This window comes from Phaenicophaeus curvirostris, chromosome 3 (assembly GCF_032191515.1).
Source record: "Phaenicophaeus curvirostris isolate KB17595 chromosome 3, BPBGC_Pcur_1.0, whole genome shotgun sequence".
Lineage (NCBI taxonomy): Eukaryota > Metazoa > Chordata > Aves > Cuculiformes > Cuculidae > Phaenicophaeus > Phaenicophaeus curvirostris.
The window spans coordinates 70,946,777-70,973,506 of NC_091394.1; the positions used below are offsets into that span (position 1 = coordinate 70,946,777).

Below are 26,730 nucleotides of genomic sequence, written 5' to 3' on the forward strand. Positions count from 1 at the left end.
TGAAGCGTTGCGGCGGTTTGGGCGGGAAGGAGACGGGATGGCGGGGGAGCTCAGCCTCATGGATAAGGGCCTTAAGAGGTGAGGAGCGGGCGGGACCGGGGGCGCGGGGTGTGGGGAGAGAGAAGATGCCGTGGCGGGGCCCGGGGATGAAGTGGGGGAGGACGGGAATGAAGGGGAGGGGAGCTCGGGATGAAGGGGGGCGGGGATGAAGGGAGGGAGGGGGCCGAGATGAAGAGAGGAGCTCGGAATGAAGTGGGGCCGGAGATGAAGGGCGGGGGGAGAGAACTAAAGGGAAGGGGACCCCGCGTTGAAAGGAGGAGCTCGGAATGAAGCGGGGTCGGAGATGAAGGGGCGTGGCTGATGGCCGGTGCCTTTTCCTCACAGCTTGCTGGAGGTCTCCCTGAGCTCAGACCTACACACGCTCAACCTGCATTGTAACAGCATCTCCAGGATCGAAGGGCTCGGCCACCTCCGGAATCTTCAGCATTTAGATCTGTCATCAAACCAAATCCGCCGGATCGAGGGGCTGAGTTTCCTGGCGAATCTGCGCACCCTGAGCCTGTCCTGTAACCTGATAACGAGAGTGGAAGGTCCACAATGTATATTTCTATTTAGCTACTTAGGAAGCTTTTATAAGATGTGTACAGGCTTACTTCTGGACAGTACGCATGTAATTAGGGTTATCTGAAGTTACTATAAGCTACTAGGCATATTATGTAATATTTTAAAAGAGTACATAGCACCCATAAGCTTTATTATAGAACAATACTTTAATTCATAAGGAGAAAAAAAAGGATTTTTATATTATAATTATAGCTTATTTTCATAACTTGCTGTTATAATTTTAAAAGTCTTACTTTGCAGGCTTTGATTTGATGAAAGCAGAGCATTCTTCTGAAAATTTTACTGTCTCTTTTTTCCCTGTATTTTGTTTAGGGCTGGAAAAGCTCTTTAATTTAACTACGCTGAATTTGTCATATAATCGCATACATGATCTTTCTGGTAAGTGATTTTTGTATGTGGAATGCCATAAAAACCATTTGCCTCACTTTAATTTTGAAAAATTTGACAAAATGTGTTTTCATGAGTTTCTAGTAGTACAGCCAATTGACTGAGTAATGCTGCTAAAGGTGGCAATTGCTGCTACTCTCAGCTTTCAAGTTTGTGACAGCAGAGGTTGTTCAGAACTGAAATTTATTGTCCTGTACTTGGTGATGCTGAGCTTGTTCACAAAGTAGTGCGTTAAATGTCTCAAACTTATTCCCAAAGTGAAAAATGCAATAGTTGGGGAAGATACTTCCAAAAGGTTTACATCTCTCCTTTTTATAGGTCAAAAATGCAACTTCAGTGATGATATGAGTATATTGCGAATGTTTTGTTGAAATGGTCAGTTGTTGCTTCTAACTAAGGTTATAAGCTCCAGAATCAAGGGAATTTCCAATAGGAAGTTAAAAAGAACATTGCTAAGAATTTTCTTAATGATCTGAACTATGGAAACAAACTTCAGGCACAGTGTTTATTTTTATATGCTTCTTAACAGTTTGAAACTGATGTTTTGTTAAAGTTAGCTCTCATAACTAGCTTAAGTGTTGTACAGTGTGGTAGTATACTATAATTAATATACATAGACATGGATGTGGAGCAGAATTTGTTACATCATTTCCAGTTACTATGTATGATTTACTGAATATTTTTGAACAAGGTACCATTTGGTTGAAACCTGATAGTTTAGGATCATAGCAGAAATCATTCAATTCTGTTTTTTCTCAAACTTTCAGGATTTCTGTGCCTTCATGGAACCAGCCATAACATTAGCCATATTGACCTTCACGGCAATCGTATAAACAATATTAATCATTTACTTCAATGCACAAAGGGGCTGCGCTGTTTGACAAATCTGACACTGGAAAAAAATGGAAAGGCCAATCCAGTTTGTCACATAGCAGGTATGGATCTCATGTTAGGGTGGATACTTTGTACCCTTCAGCTGCCGGACAGGTTCTGAAGCTTGCAAATTCATTCACAAACTGACCGGCCTATAGAAGTCTTAAATTCTGTCAAGATGTTTACTGTTTAAATGTTGAACCCTGTGTTCAAACAAGTTAAACTGTAGCATTGTGTTGGATGTAGGCTTTTTGTTTTCTTTGTATGTAAAAAAGGGGAAAATCTACAGGAAGGTAGAAGTGGACCATTAATGCTTTTGGGACAGCTCAAAGATAATTTTGGAAATATTTTAATGTCAGTCCTTGTGCTTCCTAAAATACTTACACCTGAAATTTTCATTGCCAGCTACAAAGAATAAACCAGTAGGAATTAAAATAGTGCTAAATTACAACCATAACATAAGCATGTAAATATTATCAGTGTAATATGTGTACACTTTTTATGGAGAAATCTTGATAGTTAAGGGAAGCTGAATAAGGCCTTAGGTAATGTTCTCAAAAGCCTCCATGAACAGATTTTGCAAGTGCATTCAGGTGGCATAGAAGCAGGAGCAGGACTATTAGAGCTATGGAGATAACTTAAAAAATTCTACTAGTTTTCTCCTGTGTTTACATACCTCTTCAAATCCATCTCTTTGGTGGCACTTTCAAAAGTATCTGCAATGCTTAGGATCCCATATTCTATTAAAGAAATTTAACTTCAGTGCCTTACAGTTTCATAATGCCTTACTTCATTCACTGAAAAAGGATGAAGTTACCTCAGCCCTTCAGAACTTGCTTTTCCATTATGTTTGTCTATTCTTGTACTTCAGTCAGCTGTTCTGGTACAATAGGCGGATATTAAAAGGTTGTCTGTGCAGCTGCAGTATGCTGTTAATGGTGGGGTTATCCCCATGTAGACCAGAGCTAGCAGCCTCTCAATTAATTTGTTTAGTTCTGTTGTCTGTTGAAAGCCTGATGGGTAGGGAAAAGTGTAGATAACTCACTACTTTTTTTTTCTTTGAATAAAATTGCGATTGATAATTTAAGATGACAGGGTTCCTAAAATACACTAGACATCTCTTTCAGATATTAATTTCAATTTCAACGTGGTCTTTTCCTCAAGGTTATAGAGAAACTGTACTTCAGACGTTGCCCCAGCTAACAATTCTAGATGGAAGAAATATTTCTGGTGAACCAGTGGACCCAGCAGAAGATGACTGTTCAGATTTACAGTGTTTAGAAGACATGCTGGGTGGTTTGGTTTCATCTGGGTGCCCCTCATCCAGAAATCAGGTGCCATAGTTTTTGTTTACCGATTTTAAAATGGATATATTTTATTTTTATATTGTGTGAAATGCATTAATGTTAAAAGGGTTGTTTTTCCTTTTAATAGAACTATGTTACCTTACCGATAGTGACACCACATATTGACCAGGCATTAGCTCGTTTTCATGAACGTGCAAGAAAACCAGTACAAAGCGCGATCAGCTCCTCTACAGAGCTTGTCTCCTCTTCAGAACCAGAGAAGGCCGAACTTGATAAAATATATAGTGACATAAGAATTAAAAAAATAGAAGATCAGATTTCACAGATACTGCAAAAGGTAATTCTAATTTATCTGTTCCTGGGATTGCACAGAAAGTTTTTTTCATTAAATGATAAATCTTGATAATGCAAGAGTTTGCTGGGACAGGGTGGAGCATTTCTGCTGATGTGTATGTGCTGACTTTGTGTTAATGTATATTTAATTTTGAGAAATTGAGAATAAATAAAAACAAGTCTTCTGGACTTAAGATTGTACTTTATATCACAAGAACTTGCATACTAAATAAAAAACATAGTTCTCTTCTCAGTCCCATATAATGTCTGATCAAATTACATTAGATAGAAAATCTTCTATTTTTACCCTGAAGCCATCAATATGTGTAACTGAACTTGAGTAAAACGTGGAATGCAGTGAAATATCTGGATTATAGAGTTGGTGAAAATTAATTTTGCTAGGTCAAATTAGTCTGATATGTTTGTCAGGTTTGTGTTGTAGCAATTTATCATATGCCTTGCATGTTTGCAGGCCTTTTTCGGTTTTAAGTGCTGTATTTACAACTTGCACCAAGCTTCTATGTCTAAGGATTTTAAGCAGCCTCCAGGTGTTTCAAAGACATACAACACGTTCTCAAGCATGCTGTTCTCTTGGGTTTATTTTATCTTTAAAACAATAAAATGTTTTAGCAAGGAAGGAAGGAATAGTATGGTAGCAGTTATTTACTTATGTATCAAAATTATTTTGTAAATGTTAACTTATTTAAAGATAACACCTAAACAAATGTTAGAAATTACATTTTACAGTTTCTAATTAACTATAGATAATTTTTTTTCTGTTCTTAGGTATCTGATGCCTCAAGAAGGGAAGCTGCTCCAAATGTTCTCAAAGCTAAGAGAGACACAGATCCAACTTCTGAGAGTGAAAATGAGAGTGGGAAAGAGAACAACAGGAAGGCTGTGAAAAGAAGCAAGATCCCTACTTACCGCAGAACTACCTTGTCTACTAAGTGTCATGCAAATCATCATAAGAAGAATGTAACTGACAGGTAACCCATTGTTGGCCATATAAAGCCAAATGAATTAAGTTGATCCTGTTGTGATAAGACAAGGCGTAATGTTTTTTATCCTGGTTTAAGAAGAAATTTTTACAGTGAGGGTAGTAAGGCATTGTAACAGGTTGCCCAGAGACGTGATAGAAGCCCCATCCTTGGAAACATTCTAGGTTAGGTTGGACAGGGCTCTGAGCAGCCTGATCAGGTTGGAGATGTCTCTGCTGATTGCAGAAGAGTTGGACTAGAAGACCTTTAAGCATCCCTTCCAACCCAGACTAGTCTATGATTCTATGAATATTGTCAAAGTGGATGTAGTTTGACTTGAAACCTTTTGCTGAAAATGGTAAGTTAGGTAAATTAGCTCTATTAATAATGCTCTAAAAATTATTAGCTACGGAAGCTTTGTAACAAATATGTCAATTAGAAAAAGTTTTCAAACTTCTGAAGTATTCCACACACCCCAAAGGAAACAAGATACATGTCATCTGGCACAGCTTTTAAATGTTTAATATGCAAGCCTCTTTTTTCTTAATCTGACAGCTATATAAATAATGCTATGCATCATTTTTTTCTGTATTAGTCCTTCGTTTATTAGTATGTATTATTTGAAACTTCCTGAAGTTCACTCTTTGCTCAGTCATTTCCCTCTATGAGATTTTTCTGTCATTATGTGAAAAGGAAATTGAACCATAGAATCCCTAGGTTAGAAAAGACCTTTGAAACCATCAACTCCAACCACACCCGTCCACTGCTAAATTGTATCCCTAAGCATTTCATCTGCCTGTATTTAAATACGTCCAGTGATGGTGACTTGATCACCTCCCTGGGCAGCCCGTTCCAGTGCTCGATAACCCTTTCCATGAAGAAGTTTTTCCTAATGTCCAGTCTGAACCTCCCCTGCAGCAGGTTAAGGCCATTCCATCTCATCTTATCACCTATCACTTGAGCAAAGAGACTAGCACCCACTGCTCTACAAACTCCTTTCCGATAGTTGTAGATGGTGTTAAGATCTCCCCTCACTCTTCTCTAGGCTAAATAACCCTGGTTCCCTCAGCTGTTCCTCAAGACTTCTTCAGCCCCAGCACCAGCTTTCTTGTCTTTCTCTGGACACACTCCAGGACCTCAATGTCTCTCTTGTAGCAAGGGGCTCAGAAGTGAACACAATATTCAAAGTGCAGCCTCACCAGTGCCAAATACAGGGGCAGAATCAGTTCCCTACCCCTGCTGGTCATGCCATTTCTGATACAAGTCAAGGTTCCATTTGCCTTCTTGGCCAGCTGGGCACACTGCTGGCTCATGTTCAGTTGGCTGTCAACCAACACCCCCAAGTCTTTCTCCGCCAGGCTGCTTTTCAGTCACTCTTCCCCAAGCCTGTAGAGCTGTGTGGGTTTGTTGTGTCCCAGGTGCAGGACTCTGCACTTGCCCTTGTTAAACCCCACCCTGCTGGCCTCAGCCCATTGATCCAGCCTGTTCAGATCCCTTTGCAGAGCCTCCCTACCCTCAAGCAGACCAACACTTCCTCCCAGCTTAGTGTCATCTGCAAACTTACTAGGAGTACATTCAATCCCTTCATCCAGGTCGTTGATAAAGAAATTGAGCGGGACTGGACCCAGCACTAAGCCCTGGGAGTCACCACTTGTGACCAGCCTCCAGCTGGATGTAGCTCCTTTTACCATGACTCTTTGGGCCCAGCCATCCAGCCAAGTTTTTTACCTAGCAGAGGGTACACTTGTCCAGGCCAGTGGAAGCCAGGTTCTCAAGTAGAATGCTGTGAGAAACGGTGTCAAGGGCTTTACTGAAGTCCAAGAACTGAAGATTCCAGTTGAGAATTCTAACAGCTTATACTGTCATCTTTTTTTTTACATTGTGGAGACACAATAATTGTCCACAGGCAGAACTGAGTCAAATTAAAAAAGAAGATTCATGATGACAGAATGATGGTCAAGAATATAACTGTCCATCTTTTGTAATGAAACTGAGGATGCCCTAGTCATTTGCTTGATCTAAGTTATAAATATCATAAGTGAGGAATAGATTATATAAACTGAAATATACTAGGTTAGTCAGTCACTGAAGCTCTATAGGTACTCTACTTCTCTAAAGTTGTTTCATATCTATGTGACCATAAGATTTTTTTTCAGGTAGCATCTACTAGCACTGCCTAAATATCTTGCAATTAAAGATTTTAATTTAGCCGTTTGTTTTATGATCTGTTTGCAAATTATTTTCTGTGTGGTTTTGAACTCTAAAATTCAGCTTCTATTTAAACTGTAAGATTCTGTTCTGTGAAAGTGTCTGAATCACCTGTTACTGTTTAAACTGCATATTCTTAAATATGCCTTCATGTCCTGCTATTATAGGGAAGTGAAGAATAGTTCCTCGAAGTGTCCACACTCCAGCCAGAGAGACTCTCATTTCATCTCGTCATCAGATGCTCAAGACTTGAAAGTAGTGGGAAGAAAAACTGAAATATTAACTGGAAGACAGAGCAATATAGAAAAAATAGAAGAAATTAATTCAAATGCCACAGAGGAATCAACATACCGAGTATGTTTTACATCATTTCAAGTTGAATGAGTTTATCTTTACATGAAAACAAGCATATGTCTCCTGGTGAAACTTTAAAAGCAGAGGTGACAAAAATAATTTTGTGTGGATATCCTCAAAAAATAATGGATTTCTTATAGTGTCTGCTGGAGGAGAATTTATTTTATTTGACTTTTATAGGGGATTTTGGCCTGGTTGCTTGCACTTTCCTCTGTAATCCATGAATTCCAGAAAGACAGAAAATCTTTTTCTATGATTATAAATATTGTTTGTCATTTTTGGCTACATTTGAGTGTTTCCTAGTAATTTGATGCTTACCACGTTCTTGTTAAGGCACTGATTCAAGAACTGGATCAGGAGAAAGAAAGGAGATGGAAAGCAGAGCAAGCAGAGAAGAAATTAACCGAGCACGTCAGAGAGCTACAGAAGTGTGCCAAAGAAGAAAAGAATATTCAGAGTATGGCCGTATACACTACAGACAGGTAAGGAAACAGTGCTGTAGTGCAATGTTGTGTTGGGTTTTTTTAATTCAAGATAATTCGATTTATAGACTTAAGAAACAAGAACAGCTTTGAAAAATACACTTGAAAATAACACATCAAGAAGTTGTGCTAGTATTTCTTCCGGTATTACCTAATGAAATTATTTCTGCAGGTCTGCAGTTTTCTTCCTGTTCTTGTCTTGGTACAGTATCACTATGTCACATACATCCATTTCTAGCCATTGCTTTCCAAGCAACCTGTATCATAACTGTACTTTCAGCTCAAGCTCTAGTAGCTGTCTCATACCGTAAGTTCATCTTCCAGTTCCCCATCTCCCTTTCCACACATATACACAGCTATCCATTTTTTTTTTTTTTTTCTGCACAGTGCACTTGAACAAACGCTTTTCTGACAGGCCAGAGTTGGCCCATAGGCAGTATGTTGTGTAGGTTAGGTGTAGCGTATCTTTATGTAGACTGCTGTCATCATCCTTGTGAGTTCTGAGCATTCTAACAAAGCATTGCTTGTTGTCAGCTGCGATTGGAGATGTCTGCTCTATTTGTCCTAACTTCATTCTATTTATCAAAGACACATTTCCTTTCTTGTAAGGAAGGAATATGCCAAGTGCATCCTGAGTTACCATCCATGACTGTGATTATTTCCTCTTTTGTTCTTCTTGTTTTAGGTTTAATTCCCACCATTATTTATTAGTATCTTGGATAAGAGGCTTATTATGTTTTTTTCTTTTGAGGTAGATTTCAAAAATTGCTAGAATATTTAGGATATTTCGAAGTTTTCTGATGAAAATTGCCAAATTGCAGATGGATACTATGTGTTTGACTTCTGTGTAAAGTAAAATGATACTAACATGTCACTTTCTTAAAGACCTATCTATGAAACTGTCTTCAGCTTAGTTTCTTTTAATATGAAGTTCCATATAGAGGTGCTACAAGGGACTTCAGTAATATTTTACATATGTTTAAACAACTTTACATGATATGATGTACATGGTAAAAATCAACACAGAGCATGATACAGTGCTACACCGCTTACTAATGTCTGTTTAGTATTTAGTTTGGTGCCAAATACATTGAGAAAATGCTTTAAATACAACATTATGGTATTTGTTCTCAGATTAAAGGAATTGATATTGAAAGAGAGAGGTGTTAAAATAGGACTGCAAGCAGATGTCCAGCAGTTGAAAGGTGAAACTGAAAGACTTATTAATGAGTTAAATCAGGCAAGAAATAAAGAAGCAGAATATAAGAAGGCCATGCAAGCTTTAGAAGAAACGCTGTCCAAGATGGAGATGCAGAGATTGCAGCAACGAACAACAGAGGTAAATATTTTTCATAAATAATACAGTGGCAACACAGTAACTACTATAATCCTAGATATTAAGAAATGTTAGGCTTTACCAGTCTGAGTTTTCCACAATAAAACTGATCATTTTATTTTCTGCATAGTGGTAATTAATAACAAGTGTCTGTTTGAATTGTCAATTAATGTATTTTATAAATAGAAATGTCATGTGATTATGATTTTAAGAAAAAGGAGCTATGTACCTAACACCGAGAGTTCATATTTTCTGAAAATACACAGTAACAAAGACAGGATTGGGTTTTTTTAAATTGTTGCTGAAATCAGTAAAGATCTTTAGTAGCGGGATGGAAATCTGATGGTTCTGTTTGATTTGCTGATCTAAGGAATTAGATGCTTTGAATTGCAACCCGAACAAACTAGTAACTGCGGAGAACTTATTTTAAAGATTCTGCTTGGTTTGTCTGTTTATTGCGATAATATACTGACGTTTTTGATGTCAGAGGCACTTTGCTTACTATACAAATGCATAAAATCAACATGCTGGACCAGATACTGCCACTGTTTCTGACTGAATAATTCATTGGTGAATTTTCAGTGGCCAAATACTGTATCCTCCAGTATCTATTCCTATTGTTTGGTTATATTCCTATGCTAGGCCGTTTCTGTGTCACTGAATGCATCTACTTACAGAAATAGAATCCTAACGTATCCATCCTGAAAAGTCTCTGAATGGCTAGTATGGTGTTCTAGAACGTGTTGTCGCTCAGATGACTTGAAAGAAAACAGAATTAAGGAGTGTGCTGACAGCCAAACTACAAGTGCCATTTAAGTTATCGATTAGCTACCTTCAACTTTAAGCTCCTCTTTCAGTATGAGTGGCTTTTCCATTTTCTTCCTTACCTGTTAATACCCTGCAGCCGTTACGGATCTAGCAGTGACTTCAGTTTAGATCACATATCAGCTTGTTCACTTTGAAAAGTACTAAATTTTGTGAGATTAGTGTTTTCTTCTCTTTTCTTGCACTTCTTCTCTTTTATTGGTGTATGCGTTTTTCATTTTTCCTTTGATGGGTTTGCAGAAATAACTTATTGTTATACTGCAGTGCTAAGCACAGAGCGTGATCAGCATAAAATGCCCAAACTATGGAATAATATGTGAAATCATTTTATTTAACTTATTAAAACAAGAAGGGTGACAAATGATTAGTAGTGATTAACAACAAGTTAACAGTAGCAGCTTTAAAGGCAAAGTGTCTAATCATTACTACAAGAATATACGTATCATAGAATAACCAGGTTGGAAGAGACCCACCGGATCATCAAGTCCAACCATTCCTATCAAACACTAAACCATGCCCCTTAGCACCTCATCCACCCGTGCCTTAAACACCTCCAGGGAAGGTGACTCAACCACCTCCCTAGGCAGCCGGTTCCAGTGCCCAATGACCCTTTCTGTGAAGAATTTTTTCCTAATGTCCAGCCTAAATCTCCCCTGGCAGATCTTGAGGCCATTCCCTCTTGTCATGTCCCCCATCACTTGGGAGAAGAGGCCAGCACCCTCCTCTCTACAACGTCCTTTCAGGTAGTTGTAGAGAGCAATGAGGTCTCCCCTCAGCCTCCTCTTCTCCAGGCTAAACAACCCCAGCTCTCTCAGCCGTTCCTCGTAAGACCTGCTCTCCAGCCCCCTCACCAGCTTTGTTGCTCTTCTCTGGATTCGCTCCAGAGCCTCAACATCCTTCTTGTGGTGAGGGGCCCAGAACTGAACACAGTATTCGAGGAGCGGTCTCACCAGTGCTGAGTACAGAGGGAGAATAACCTCCCTGGACCTGCTGGTCATACCATTTCTGATACAAGCCAAGATGCCATTGGCCTTCTTGGCCACCTGGGCACACTGCTGGCTCATATTCAGTTGGCTGTCAACCAACACCCCCAGGTCCCTCTCCTCCAGGCAGCTTTCTAGACAGACTTCTCCTAGTCTGTAGCACTGCATAGGGTTGTTGTGCCCCAAGTGCAGGACCTGGCATTTGGCCTTGTTAAACCTCATCCCATTGGCCTCAGCCCAGCAGTCCAGCCTGTTCAGATCCCTTTGCAGAGCCTCCCTACCCTCCAGCAGATCGACACTTCCACCCAGCTTAGTGCCGTCCGCAAACTTGCTAAGGGAGCACTCGATGCCTTCATCCAGGTCATTGATAAAGACATTGAACAGGGCTGGACCCAGCACTGAGCCCTGGGGAACCCCACTTGTCACTGGCCTCCAGCTGGATTTCACACCATTTCCCACCACTCTCTGGGCCCGGCCATCCAACCAGTTTTCCACCCAGGAGAGTGTGCGCCTGTCCAGGCCAGAGGCTGACAGTTTCCGAAGCAGAATACTGTGAGAAACTGTGTCAAAGGCTTTACTGAAGTCCAGGAAGACCACATCCACAGCCTTTCCCTCGTCCAGCAGCCGAGTCACTTCGTCATAGAAGGCCATCAGGTTAGTCTGGCAAGACCTGCCTTTTGTGAACCCATGTTGACTGGGCCTGATCACCCGGTTCTCTTGCATGTGCTTCATGATAGCACTCAAGATCACCTGCTCCATGACTTTCCCTGGCACTGAGGTCAGACTCACAGGCCTGTAGTTTCCTGGGTCCTCCCTGCGACCCTTCTTGTAGATGGGCACAACATCAGCCAGCCTCCAGTCCAGTGGGACTTCCCCAGTAATCCAGGACTGTTGGAAGATGATGGAAAGGGGTTTGGCCAGCACATCCGCCAGCTCCTTCAATACCCTTGGGTGAATCCCATCCGGCCCCATAGACTTGTGGCTGTCAAGTTGGGCTAGCAAGGCTCTGACCACCTCCTCTTGGATCACTGGAGCCTCATTTTGCTCCTCTAGCTCCTGGGTTTGTACACAGATGGAACAACTTTCTTTACAATTAAAGACTGAGGCAAAGAAGGCATTAAGTAACTCAGCCTTTTCCTCATCCCCTGTCACTGTTGTTCCTTCTGCGTCCAATAGGGACTGTATGGTCTCCCTAGTCCTCCTTTTATTATTTATATATTTATAGAAGGATTTTTCGTTATCTTTCACAGACTTTGCCAATCTGATTTCTAGCTGAGCCTTAGCCCTTCTGATTTTTTCTCTACACAATCTCACTTCCCTCCTGTAGTCCACCCAAGAGGCCTGTCGCCTCTTCCAGAGCCCATAAACATTTCTCTTCTTCTTGATATCACTCAGGATCTCTCTGTTCAACCAAGCTGGTTTTCTCCCCTGCCGGCTTTTTTTCTGGAACATGGGGATGGCTTTCTCCTGAGTTGCTAGGATTTCCTTTTTGAAGAGCTCCCAGCCCTCATGGGCTCCCTTGCCCTTAAGTACTGTCTCCCATGAGACTTTGCCAACCAGCCTTCTGAAGATTTCAAAGTCTGCCCTCTGGAAATTTAATGCTACTGTCCTAGTAACCACCCTCTTCACTTCACCTAGAACAGAAAACCCTATCATCTCATGATTGCTTTGTCCTAGGCGTCCACCTACTGCCACATCCCCCACAAGGCCTTCTCTGTTCACAAACAGCAGGTCCAGGAGGGCACCCTCCCTTGTTGGTTCATTCACCAGCTGTGCAAGGAAGTTGTCTTCCACGCACTCCAGGAGCCTCCTAGACTGCTTCCTTTCTGCTGTATTGTACTTCCAGCAGGTATCAGGAAGATTGAAGTCTCCCACAAGAATGAGAGGCATTGATCTAGAGATTAACCCCAGCTGTGTATAGAAGAGCTCATCAGCTGCTTCTTCTTGGCTGGGTGGTCTGTAACAGACTCCCATCACAAAATCTACCTTCTTATGGGCTCCTCTGATTTTAACCCACAGGCACTCAATCTCCTCATCACCACAATCCATCTCAACAGTGTCCAAGTCCTCCCTTACAAAGAGGGCTGCCCCACCTCCTCTCCTGCCCCTCCTATCCCACCTGAAGAGTTTGTACCCCACCATAGCTGCACGCCAGTTATATGAGTCATCCCACCACGTTTCCATGATGGCAACGACATCATAGGCTCCTTGCCCTACTACAGCTTCCAGCTCTTCCTTCTTATTCCCCATGCTGCGTGCATTGGTGTAAATGCACTTCAGCTGAGCTGCTGAGCCTTCAGCCCTCTTAGAGGGAACAGAGTTTGTTCCCAATTGCCTGGTAACTGGAGTAGCTAGTGCCAGAGTGCCTGCATCTCCCTTACCACCCTCAGGTGTGTTCTCCCCCACTTTCTGTGTGGTGAGGTACTGGTGGTCCACACCAGCACACCCGCTCCGAATCACCATTGCCCAACATCCAGGCTTGTTCCTGTCTAGCCTGGGTTCAACCCCCTCCCCCTTCACATCTAGTTTAAAGCTCGATTTATGAGCTTGGCTAGGTTTCTAGCAAGGGCTTTAGTCCCCCTAGGAGACACACGTGTCCCATCCTTAGCAAGAAAGCCTGGGGGTGCGTGAGCCACCCCATGATCAAAGAAGCCAAAGCCCCTCTCCTCACACCAGGCTCGGAGCCAGGCATTAATCAAATTCTTCTTGCTGACTTCCAGCTCTTCTCTATTTAGCCATGGGATGGAGCAGAATACTGTTTGTGCCCCAGAGTCCTCCGTCATTTTCCCAATGGCCCTGAAGTCATTCTTGATGGCTTTGGTCTTTCTGTTTACTAGATCATCGTTACCAGTTTGGACTACTATCAGAGGACAGTAGTCTGTCTCGTGGACCAGGGAAGGAAGTTTTCTAGCTACCTCCTTCACTGATGCCCCTGGTAAGCAGCAGACCTCTCTGTGGAGCAGGTCCGGTCTGCAAATGGGTCCCTCCGTTCCTTTTAGGAGGGAGTCCCCTACAACAATCACCCTCCTCTTCTTCTTGATGGAGGATGTTTTTATCTTTTTCAGAGGATGGTGCGGCCTAGGGAAGGATTCTAAGCTGTGGGAGCCATCATCCTCATCCTCAGGGTCGGATTCCACCTGCAGCACCTGGTACTTGTTCACCAGGGGGATCTGGGGTTTTGGTGCCTGGGTGAGGGGAGCAGGTTTCTTTCATCTGGCAGGAACTTGCTGCCATTCCCCATCTCTTGTTCTCCCAGCCTTGCAGTCTGCAGATGGATGGTGTTTGGACACACCAGCTCCAGCAGGCTGCTGAGTTAGTGAGAGGGCACTACTCCACTGGTCTATCTCCCTCTCACACTCCCTGATGGTCCTCAGCCTCTTTACCTCCTCCCTTAACTCCCTTAACCATACGATGGAGTTCCCCCACTCGAGCACAGCTTTCACAAGTGGAGCCAGCAACAGAGGCACAAGCTGGTGTGGGAGCGGGGCACTGCCTGCAGCCCAGGGTCTGGGTAGCTGCATGCACCCACTGTGGCTCTGTCTAAGTGGCAGCATCCATCCTGCCTGCTGCAGCACCCGGAGCAGCTTTAATCTTCTGCTGGGTGGCCACCATCGTCCTCGGTGTCTTCTGTCTAGTCTCTAGGTCCTCTCTGGGCCCTGCTTTCTCGCCCTGCCCGCTCCAACTGCCGCTCAAACTGCCCCGCACCTCTTTGCTCCAACTGCCGCTCAAACTGTCCTGTACCTCTTTGCTCCAACTGCTGCTCGAACTGCCCCACGCCTCTTTGCCACGCTCCTCTTCGCCGTGCTCCAGGTCGCGGTGCTCCCAGGGGGTTATTAATTACCATTAATGTTGTAATTAAGAAAGATAAATCACCAATTGTCCTATTATCATCGAGATCTGCAGTCGCTGGAGAGCATCTTATTGCAGGGAGGATTTTGGAGAGCCCTCCCAGACAATTGGGAGATCCTACACAGTGTGTCTACTTGTAGGTGAAATCTCCGAAGTCACTGCAGGAGGGTCAGCTTTTATATCATTAAATAAACAACTTGCATCATTCTAAAAATGCTGAATCTCTGATCTCAGCTGCTTATTGCTCCACCCCTTGGAACTCTGGATACTGCTCAAGAAAAGAGCTAAGAGATATCCAGCTGTCTCCTTATGTTTGAAATAAGTGACCTGATGAGGTGCGGCATTCCTGCTTAGTTCGAAGTGTTCATGCTCATGCTGATTGGTCAGCCAGAATGTTGCTCTCTTGCTCATTCTGTGTATGCTGAAGAAGCTAAAATTAAGGTGGCACAGCCCAGTTCTACTGATAGTGCAACTATGGTACATTTTCTTAGACTCCATGTATTTAAAAATAGCACAGCGCAATTCTACTGATAATAGCAATGTGAGAAGCTACAGATTAAGCAGTACACATAGCAATGCAATACAAATCATCAGTGGGTCATCTATTTTGTTTTAGACCTGACAGGCCCTATCACTTTAGTCATCTCTTTTGATGGTAATAACATCATTTTTTATTAACTGCAAAATTTTATTAAGGTCAAGGTTTTTGTTCCTGTCTTTAAAATCCCATAGAAATACTCTTATGCTACAAAGAAGAGGGATGCTCTAGAAACTAATTTATCATTTTGAATGTTCAGATTTAATATACCTTTGGCCTATTTTATCAACTCTAATATTAACAAATACTAGAATATTTTTATAGAGCTTTCTCATAGTATCCATTGGCAGTTGCCTTCATGCTCTAGGTAGTCACTATTTGAAGATTTCAGTCAGTGTTACTAGATTACTTCTTTAAAGGATTAAAGATAAATAAGTTATTATGCATCTGGATGTGCAGCCTGTTTTCTGGCAGCCTTTGAATTTGCATATGTTCTTACTTGAAATTTTTGGGTGTAAGTTCTTCAGTTTAGTCGAGAATTGCTTCACTTCATCCACAGAACAACAGGAATACAGTGGGGTATGTTTAAATGTTACTCATGAACAAAGAGACTTAACATGAAGAATATGAGGACTTGGCTTCATACTCAAGCCAAACAACAATTTTGATACAAGTGAATATATTGTACAAACTTTGCGTACTTCTGGCATTCTCAAGCTGGAACTCAAGACATGCAGCATCATTTGCATATGTTAAGGGAAATTGCAGGAAATGAACATTAGAAACAATGGGGTTTTTGTCTGTGCAGGACATTATATATCTGTTCCTTAATCTATTATTTTTCATTTTGATTGATTGTTCAGAAATCAAGGTGAGGGCATAGTTGTGTTGGAATTCTGAAAGAGAAAAGACATGGGACTTTTTTGTCTTTGTTGGGGTTGGATTTTTTTGCTTGTTTTCTCGTGAAAATTGGAAACTAAACTAGGTTGTCTGTGCCTTCTAGCTTCTAGCAGATAACTGATAGAAAAGTCTTGTGTAGCCCATTAACCATTCACAGCTCTGATACTGTAGAAAGCAAAGAGCTAGCATTGTGTAAGTGTGGAGACTCTTTGGTTGGCTTAGGAGTATAGGTTGACAAGATAGTTAAAGCTGTTACTGCTCACCACTTGAGCACAAAAGCATTGAGGTGAATGCTGTGGGTAATTAGGAATAAGAATATGTCCATTAACATCACCTCTACTGTTTTTATTGCTTGTTACTAACTAGCAGCCTTCTGAAGTGTCTTGATTCTGAATTATAATTTTATGAGTAATTAAAATCTTTTTTAATAATTCTTATATCTTTTTTCCTGCTTATTGAGTAAAAGAAAACAGCTCTGTATATAAAAGGTTTAAGACTATAAAATTGATTTTTTCATAAAAGCTTGCATTGAGTGGAAGAAGTGGAGTATGCCACCTGGTGTTTATACTGATTCTTGATTTTTCATAAAATCATTGGAAAGCAGCTCCGTTCAGCAACTTTAAACGGTAAAACTGGGAAAGATGCAGGGTTTTGTAACTGGAGTGTTTAAAGGAAACGATAGTGAACATGTCTGAAATGTTTTGCTTAAAAATAATACAAATGGGACAGTACAAAAGTTTGTAATCATTCTGCCAATATACTCATCCCACTTTTGGAGGACGCTTTCAAATTCTTTATAAATTAAGTAAATGTTCTTAGATCTTCATAGAAGTTGCTTTTTTTTGTTGTAGTAGTAGGTTATGCTAAGACTTAATTTTAAACATCTAGTCTTAAATAATAGCATAATGAAATTCCATAAAAATTAAAATACTGATAGTTGTGGTGTATGCTGTAAACATAATTGCCCAGGTAGACTTCTGTAAAACTATTATAAAATAAAGCACCAGGTTTTTTGTATTCTAGTGTAGGACATGAAGAACAGACTACAGTTTTAAGAAAATCTTATTCTTTTCTTTTATCTTCACAGATGAAACAGGTGCAAGAAGCAGAGCTTAAAGCATCAGCAAATGAAAGAGAAGTACATTTACTTCGAATATCCTTTCGACAGCAGAAGGAGAAGATAAAACAACTACATGAACTTCTTATATTAAGAGAACAAGAGCAAAGGTATGAGGTCTTACCATTCTCTTTTCACAAAATAGAGATGCTAGTGTTACACACGTGTTTTGTTTAAATGTCGTGTGTCAACCATAGATGTGGGTTCGTTTGTCTTTTTTAATTAGAGAGATGATATTTGTAAAAATGTAATGTCTTCCCACTCATCTTCTTGATCATTTAAGAACATCTTCATATGTTGTAAATTATTGGCTCAAAGATACATGTAAGGCAACTGTGTTATTCTGGTCTTTCATATGATAGGTTCTTTCTTATTATATGGCTGCATTCTTGTATTTTAAGTACTTGATCCAGAAAATAGATAAAATTGCATTTGAATTATTAACTGAAGAGCTGCATCTACTACAGTAACACAAGGTGTTCGAAAAAACAAAAAAAAACAATCAGCTTCCACAGTATCTTGCTTTAGAGTGGCGTATTTGGCTGTTTTTTCTCTTTCCTCTCAAAATTTTATCTTTGTGGAGAATACTTGGATGTAAGTACTGTTTAGCTATTACAATCAAGTATATGTGCAAACTAAGGGAACAACTGGTGCATGGTATACAAGGATAAATATATTCAAATACAAAGTTTTGAGAGCTTCCAATTATTATCATATTTACTCATAAATCCACAAAAGACATACTGTGAGGGACAGTGAATATGTTTTGTTTGTGCTTTAAAGCAGATGAACAGAGTAGTCTTAAAGTGCGGGGTAATTTTTGCTTCAATAGTCTCCTATGGGAAAGCTTCCAGACAGCAAGGAGGCTTATCCTGGAACCCTGTAGGTCCGCACTGCTGTTTTGGGTCTGAATGAGAAGTGATAGTTGTTGGATGAAGGTGAAGAGAAGCACAGCAAAAGAGGATATCTGGATGTACAGTGCTTACCCTTGATTCTAGTATCTCTTCCAGAACTTTGTTAACAGCAATGCAAAAAATGCTAACTAGCGTTAAAAAAAGCAACTGAATAATTTCTACAAAAATTTGGATTAAAAAGTAAGGTTATTCCTTTGCATGTTTTAGCAGTAGTCACTTTTTCCCCATCCCAAGGCCATTCTCATAGAGGAATAAAATCTGGCTGTGAAACTAAGGAATTTATCGCATTTATTTTGTAATTCGTTATGCCTTTTAAAAAATGCTAATGAAATCAAATGAAATAGCATTGTGCATACTGCAGTTCTTGTCTCAAGTATACATTTGATAACTTCAGGAAAGAACTTGAAACCCGAGTTGCTTTAAATGGACCTGAATTTCAAGACGCTTTGTCAAAAGCTGTGGCTAAAGAGGAGCAGAGGCACGAGCAGCGTGTTAAAGAATTTCAGAAGAAAATCAATATGTTAAACCAGAAGCATACACAGTTAGAAGATGAATTTCGTTTAGCTTTGACAATTGAAGCAAAAAGGTTTAAAGAGGTAGGATGAAGAACATTTCATCTCAAACTAGGTGGAGTTGTAGTGCTCTTAAATGTATTGGGTTTTTTTTCTTTGGTTGGAGTAGTTTATTTTTATTGTTTTAATCCTTAAGGTCGTTGCTCTAAGGATGCATTTAAAAATAATGGTAATAATCTTTGAGATACCACTGATTAGAACATAAACACCAAATGCCAAGTCAGCACTCAGAAACCCCAGTGTTTTTGTTCATAAGAAGTCAATCAAAAAAAATTAGAAAAACTACTATCTGGCGGTATTATTTTCCTTTAAAAGATGTTGACCTTCCATTAGAATGTATTTAGTAACTGTAAAATCTCTTGTGGTGTTTTGTTAAGTTTATGGTTAAATATATACTAGTGCATTTAATAATGAAGTTCCCTGTTTAACTTTTAAAATTGAGTTTTGGGTATGGATTTTGAAATTCAAATTCAAAACTTGTTTACAAAATTCCTTTGATAACTTAGTTCTGTGACTAGCGTTCACATTATTTTATATGTAAAGTGAAATAAAAATTTTAAATGCTTGATCTTTAAATTAAATTTGGGTTTCTTAATTTGAAATAATTGGATATATAGGAGAAAAGAGGAAAGAAAAGATTGTTTTTTCACCCTTCAAATCTTTCTCTTGAGAGGAAAAAAAAAATAATTTTAAGTTCTTTCCAGTTTTTAATGTCAATCTTAACAAGACTAAAACAAGACATTGTTTTCATTTCCCAAGCTATGTTTTTTCTACTCTGTTTCCCATCCACCCATGAATTATTTCTTTTTCTAGCTTTTTTTTTTAACAAATTTGTAGCTGAGCAGAACCAGGTTTTTTGAGTTGAAGTATTGCCAACAAACTGGCAGAAAACCAATTTCAGATAGTCACTAATTTCACATACCATTCCTGGAACTTCCATTTTTTTCTCTATTTAAAATTCACATGTCCTTTGAGTGTATCCATACACAGGTTTTCCAAATGTTAGCATTTTTCAAGTCTTCTTTTCTTATAAAACTTTAGGTCAAAGAAGATTTTGAAATTGTTTCTGCTGATCTGGTTGAACATAAAAGAGCCCTCTTTGAACTTGAACAAAAGGAAGAAGAGATGACAAGTCTAATCCAAGACCTGACAAGCATAGTGCAAGAGCAGAAAGCAAAGATTGCAGAATTAACTAAGTCAAATGAAGAAGCTACAGTAAACCTGAAGGTACTTTGTTCCAAAACATTTAAACTATATATATGGGGTTTTTTGTAATATTTTGTCTATAAAAGTCATAATCCATACAAAGTCTGTTGATATGCATTTCCTATTCCACTAAAACCTAGCACTCAACATCAGCATTTATTCTTGTACCTTGCACTGTTATTTCTCACAAACACTTTGCTCCACACATAGCAAACTCTAGACTCATTATTCATGTGTTCAGAAGTGCGCTCCTTGCATTGTGAGTGCTAGCAGTTCATATATAATGGTCTTTCTAAACAGAGATTTAAAAATCTGTATTAATACCACTGACCCTATGTGGATTCCAAGTTATGAAATATGGTTCTGTAGTGGTCACTGTATGTGAAGTAAAAATGAAATTTCACAATTAATCAGATGCAGGTATTAGCAGCTTAGTATCTCTGAGCTGCATGAAACTACTAATTGCCTTATTTTAATGTTAAATATTGTGCACACAGTTGCTTTATCTTGCACTACTGATCTTTGTATGGTAACATATTATAGTACTACATTGTCCATAAATCATTCTTAAAAATCTCAGGAATGTCAATTTTAAATTGTTGTGTGATTCAGTCCATGTATGTATCCAGTCCATCCTTATGTTAGAACTTCAGTACAATCCCTGCACAGCTGTTTTAAATCTCCTTAGTACGTGTTGTACTTGGGGTGTCCAAACACTGTGTTTCTATACAGAACAGGATTCTGCCAGTCAGTGATGTTGCTAAAAACAAAGTTAGAATAACTATATTAGACAGCTGTAATCTGTAAAACAAACAGTAGCCTGCATAACTGAAGATAAATCTTTATCCTGGAAAGTGGAAGTTCAACCCAGCTTCTGTTTTCCTTTGATTTCGTTTTTAATATCTTAACTTGATTTTCTGTTTCTCTTTTTTTTTTTTTTGAGTTGTGCTTCTATAATTCTAAATGGGGTTTTATAATGGCATTGATAATTTGAGGTGGCTATTTAGAAGTCTGTTTTACAGTTTTCTGTGACTGAAGTATGTCTATTTGAAGCAACCATTCACATTTCATTACTGGGAAGAGATGCAGACAGAACCCTGTATGCAAGCAGAATATTCCTCAGTTAACTTAATTCACTGTATATCAGAATTACTTACCTAGCTGCTAAGAACTGATTTGAAATTTTGAATCCTTGTTTTAAAGGATCTTACTGTCATTTTCCAATATTTATTCATACAGTGTCGAACTGAAGAACTTGAAACTGTGATTGAGGAGGACAAACAGAAGGCTGTTCAAATTGAACTTCTGAAAAAGGAAAATGGAAAGCTTATTTCTCAGCTGACAGCCCAGGAATCTGTGATTGATGGGTTAAAAATGGAAAGAAAAATATGGGGGCAGGAGTTGGCACAACAGGGTAAAATTGTAATCGAGTTTTTTTATTTTATAGAAAAAATGGTGGTATTTGACCCTCCAATATAGTTGTAATCATGACAGGGTCTCTGGATGCCTTGTTGATCTTTTCTAGATGTAAAGATGATGTGCAAAAATAGATCTTCTGTAATAGTAAGCCATTATAGGAACTATTACAGCAGTTGCCAAAATTAGTTGTGAATGCAGTTTATGTGTTTCTGCAAAATGTTAAAATACCACAACGTTATACAAAGAAGTCTTAAATAAAAGAAACTAGGAAAGTAAGGATTTATAAAGTGCTATGTAATGTTGTTTGTGTGTCAGATAAAACTAATGTGAAAATTTCAGTAGATATCTTTAAAAAAAGAGTGTTAAATACTGGGTCAAAAAAACCTTAGGGTTTTCTTATTTTTTCCTTGGCTGATGTGATTCAGCACCACCTTGTGGGTTCTTGGTTGGCTAGATCTGCAAGAATCTATTGACTTCTGTCAGAGTTTTCAACAGATAAAATACAGACCTTTAGTTCTACATTTCCTCTTAAGTACTACCTACCTGCAGATTAAACCCCTACAGTGTTTCAAGTGGGTGAAATGGTCATCTTTGGTTTTTAAAGTGATTCTTCCCTTCCCTCCTGCGCACCCACCATCCTGGCATTGCACATCTTGAAGTTGTCTGTAAATTAAGTGCTGTAAGTGGGAATATCCTGTTTTATCTAGGGGCTCATCTTGCACAAGATCGGGGAAAACTGGAGGCAAAAATTGAAGTTTTAACAAATGAGATTGAGATGTTAAAAAAGCAAAAGGAACAGGACACTGATACTATAAGAATTAAAAACAAAATAGTGGATGACCAGACAGAAACGATTAGGAGATTAAAAGAAGTAAGTGCCATGTCTGAAAATTTATGTGCTTATCTAAAGTTAAGACCTGCAAGTGAAAGTTATTGTAAGATCTGAAATGAAAGCTGACTCTGCACTCCTAGTTTTACTAGCTCAGAAAGCGTAATCAGGCATAATCAATGGCAACTGACTTCCTTGAAAGTAGAAGAGGGCCTTGTGTTAACTTTATATACAGAAGTGCTACTTCAGGTCTCTCATTGAACCATATTTATTTAAAAACTTTCTTGTCTTTACCTTGCTTCAATTTATTATTGATAACAATTGTGAGATTAGAAAAAATAGGATAACGTAATTTTTGTGTTTAAAAGAAAAATGAATTTTTTTTAAGTTTGCTTCAGGTTTATTTTACAATGTAAATATTTTTTTCTTTATTAGGGTCTTGGAAATCAGTATTCTAACTGCAGAGCTACTATGTTTTCTTCTATTAATTACATTCATCTCATTTAGAGACATAAGACTTAAGTTTATTAATCAGAGTGAAGTTCTGTAGTGTGTTATGTCAGTCAGGTTAGATGCGCTACTCAAACTGTGTAGCCACATACCAGAATGTCAGCTCAATGATTTGTGTATGTAGAATAAGTTGTGTTAGAGTTCTAAATTAATTTTTCTTTACTTGTTTTCAATTTCATATTAATGTTTTGAGGTTTTTTTAACTTTGACTTTTTTTCCTTATGAAGATGATTTAATTGCTATACTTCACTAACTATTTTTCATAAAATAATACTTATAGAAGAATAAACTTTCCCGTGTCTGTCTCTGCTTTATCCCAGCATAGACTAAACAGGATACTCTTTAAGGGTAACAATGAACTTAAAATGAAGGGAGTTTTTGTGTTCTGAAATATTTATCTTCTAAAGGGCTTACAAGAAAAAGACAAACAAATCAGAAAACAGCATCAAGAAAATGCGGAAGCTCAGAAACTTTTTCAAGTACAGTTGGATGAAAAAGATGCTCAATTGGAAGAGCTAATGAAAAAATTAGAAAGGCAAAATGATAGAAAACAAGAATTAGAGCAACTGCTAGAAGAAAAAGAAGGAGAACTTGATGACATTAAAAATGCACACAGGTGAGTAGCAGTAATTCTTTGGGATCAAAATGGTATGCAACATTGCTATGAAGTTATTTTCTGTTCAGAGAGTACTTGCTTGCTGTTAAAAGCCACAGAAATGTGGAAAAATGGAAGCATGGAATAATTCTCACGCTCCTAAGAAGTGGTATCACCATTCTTTGCAAATATGTGCATTTTATTTTCAGTGCACTGAAAATGAAGTGGCAAGGTAAAGGAGAGCTGTTAAGTCGGCTGGAGGTTCAAGTTAAACAAATGAAGGAGAACTTTGATATCAAAGAGAGGAAGCTGATTGAAGAGAGAAATAAAAGTCTTCAAACTCAGAGGTGAAAACTTTAATAGCTTATTTTGTGATTGCTCAGTTACTATAGAGTTGCACTGTTAATAAGTATACAAAACCACTTGATTATATGGTGAAACTATGCATAATACCATTTTAAGTACTTGGTGAGACCAGTTGCTGCAAGCTCTCTGTGCACAGAAGTAATTCTTGTTATGCAGTTGACTTGTACCTGGACTTTAGTGAAGCCTTTGATACTGTTTCTCACAGTATTCTGCTTGATAAACTAATTGACATTGGCCTGAACAGGCATGTCCTCTGCTGGGTAAAAAAAATGTCTGGCTGGCCAGGCCCAAAGAGTGGTGGTAAATGGAGATAAATCCAGTTGGAGGCTGGTCACAAGTGGTGTTCCCCAGGGCTCAGTGCTGGGTCTAGTCCTGTTCAATATCTTTATCAATGACCTGGATGAAGACATTGACTGCACCCTTTGTAAGTTTGCAGATGACACTAAGCTGGGTGGAAGCATCTATCTCCTTGAGGGTAGGAAGGCACTACAGAGGGGTCTGAACAGTCTGGGTCTAATCATTCACTGTCACCTCTGCAGGATGAAAATACCTTGTGTGTAGTGCAGGAAGTTAAGAACAGATCCTAAATACTTATCACAACCTTGGGTAAACATAAATAAGTTTTTCAGTCTGTGACAAGCAGACCCTTATAGGTTACCCTTAAGGCATTCTCTTCCTATACAAGTAGCAACAGCTTTTTAATTTCTTGTATTATTCCTCATGTGCTGACAATTTTTTGAGCAATTAATAGTAAATATGAGATGATACAGAAACAAAGCCTGAAAATGGTCAGGGACTTAGATGATGCTCAGGTATTTCATGTATCTCTGGCACTATGGAGAAGTTTGGTAGACTGCTGCCTGTGATGAGCTTAGATCGTTAGTATGATTTTTTACTTTGTTCTATGGCCCTTTTCTCTTATTTTTCTTCCTTCCTCACAACTATTCTTAAGAAAAGATTAGCAGCTTAGTAAGACTGCATATTTATTGAGCAGCAATAACCACACTGTTAATGAAAGATAAGCTAGTATGACTGAGGTTTTTTCTTTATTTTTAAATTAAACTTTCTGATTAATTACACTTTTGCTGTTATTTTTAAGGAAAGTCATCTGGTTAATAAATGAAAGAAAATACCTTGGTGGTCAAGTTTGATTTAAAAATCCAAAACAAAACAAAAACAAAACCCAACAACCAACTTACCACCTCAGATGGTCAGTAATACCAGGTTTTGGAATGGTTGGAAGATCCGTAATGAAATTCAAGTTTTGTCCCAAATAATTCTGTTTTGTTTCAAAATTTTGGTGTAAATTGCATAGTGGAATAATTTGCCTTGCTTTCTGGTGCTACATATTTTAGAGTTATCTCCTAAAAGCAGAATTTACTTGGAGTCAGGAAATGTTCCACTTCCATGAAGCAGACACTTCTGTTTCTGTGAGACACAGGCTTACAGGCTGTTTACAGGATTGCTTCTCAGGAAGCAAAAGCAGGTTAAGTAGATGTTCAAAAATCGGTGGAGTTTTTATCCATGTTGACAGTAGCAAGCCTGAATCTTTGCTAGTGATTAAATGTTTCTGCTTAGAGGAATGCCAGAAGCCCTAAACACAGTGCTTAAACCCAGAAGATGTAGTTGAGAAAATTGGACATCTTCTGAAGCTAGATATTGAATTAATTGTCTTCGTGTCTACATTGTTAAAACCTTATCGAAGGCAGTATTGGGCAAAGCAAAATACTTCAGTTGCTTGCAAAAGCGTGATTATTTTTTCTTTTAATCATTTTTTTAGGATTGCTGTGGAAAAGCTTCATGAAATGGAGAATACTTTTAGAAAACAACTTGAGTCAATGTTGGCAGCTCATCAGGAAGAATTATTGCAGCTGGCAAATGAAAAAGAAAAACAAATTGAAGCAGCAAATGAAAAAGTAATTTTAATACTAAATTTATTATTTTTCCTTTATTTACATTTATTATTCTACAGCTGCTATGACAGTGGCGCTTGAATTCACCTGTTTGTATCCACCTGGCTAATCTCTGAATGGAAACGGCCCTGGTTTGGTACTCAGTCTTTGCACAGCAAGAAAATCTCTTGAACTGTACCATCATGATGTTCTGCATTCAAGCAAAGTTGCATGCTACGTAGCTGTTATGAGTCAGTAGCTAAATATTCCTTATCTACCCACACAAGAAATAATTATTATGCCAGATAATCCGTTTAACTCACCTGTGCTTGTTAACAGCTACTGTTCCTGTCATATACTGCATTATTGCTTAGTGAGGCAACCAGTGCTTTTTCTGCTCAGTGGGTATTTTGGTTTTGATATATTACTTGCTGTCTCATAGTAAATTAATACTTTTATGGAATGCAGTAGCAGAATTTTGCTTTTATGTCAAAAGTGGTGCATTACTTATTTAAATATAAACATATAACTCTTGCATTGCTTATCAATGTTAAAAATTGCCAAGATTATATAGGTTTGGGTATATTAAGGAAAAGCAAGAATTCTATTTGATCTCTGTCTGCTCTTTCAGGTTTACCATGTTGAAGAAGAGATGCGGCAGCTTCTGCAGGAAACAGCAAACAATAAAAAAAACATGGAGAATAAAATACGACGACTTACACATGCACTGAATGATATTCAACAAGATCTTTGAAGATCATTATATAATACATATTTTTAGTGTATATATCAAACTTAAGCAAATTCCTACACTACAATGTACTTTTCCTTGTTTTCTAGAGAATTATTTCTTTGTGACGTATTGATGTTTTGGGAATGGGACATAAGTATTTTTACCATATTTTCATAATAAATAGTTATTTCTAACGTTTGGTTATTTTTAGCTGTTTTGTCAAAACATCTGCAGATAAAAAGCATCATATCAAGTCAGGAATTAACATGTTTAATAAGAGAAAAGAATGTAGAAGGAAAGGCCCAAAAATGATAGCTTGAAGGTTTCCTTCACTGAGGTAGAGATTCTTGCAATGAGAGATAAGAATTTACCAAAAATACGTTTAATCTGCCACCGTTGTTAAAGAAAGCATAACCCCTGCAACTTCGAGTGGCCTTTTTGGCAGCATGGTTCGGTTCTCTTATCGCAATAGGCTTCCTACCAGGCTTTTGAAAAGTAGGAGGTGATGAACAGCTTTTTATGGAAGTTAATCGTAAGTCTTATGTCAAAATGTTTGTTCTACTATTTTCATGATGGATACTTTACCATATCCACTGCA

At 38.7% G+C, this 26,730-nt stretch overlaps 1 protein-coding gene across 1 annotated transcript; it reads left to right on the forward strand.

Annotated features, from left to right (window-relative positions):
- Positions 1–26,361, forward strand: LRRCC1 (leucine rich repeat and coiled-coil centrosomal protein 1). The gene is made up of 19 exons (XM_069854302.1): positions 1–78; positions 385–590; positions 937–1,002; positions 1,779–1,946; positions 3,049–3,218; positions 3,319–3,528; positions 4,311–4,513; positions 6,880–7,066; positions 7,400–7,548; positions 8,683–8,887; positions 17,067–17,206; positions 18,405–18,606; positions 19,624–19,809; positions 21,028–21,202; positions 21,915–22,078; positions 22,954–23,162; positions 23,351–23,488; positions 25,288–25,423; positions 26,031–26,361. Exons 1-19 carry the CDS (start codon positions 38–40, stop codon positions 26,151–26,153), a joined length of 3,078 nt encoding a protein of 1,025 aa, XP_069710403.1. The 5' UTR covers positions 1–37; the 3' UTR covers positions 26,154–26,361.
- The last annotated feature ends 369 nt before the right edge of the window (positions 26,362–26,730 follow it).

Excerpts from the sequence above, each read along its gene's own strand:
- LRRCC1 (XM_069854302.1), top strand. The coding sequence starts at position 38 with ATGGCGGGGGAGCTCAGCCTCATGGATAAGGGCCTTAAGAG. Across the intron at positions 22,079-22,953 it reads CGATTAGGAGATTAAAAGAA|GGCTTACAAGAAAAAGACAA; the intron begins GTAAGTGCCATG and ends TATCTTCTAAAG. Across the intron at positions 25,424-26,030 it reads TTGAAGCAGCAAATGAAAAA|GTTTACCATGTTGAAGAAGA; the intron begins GTAATTTTAATA and ends CTGCTCTTTCAG.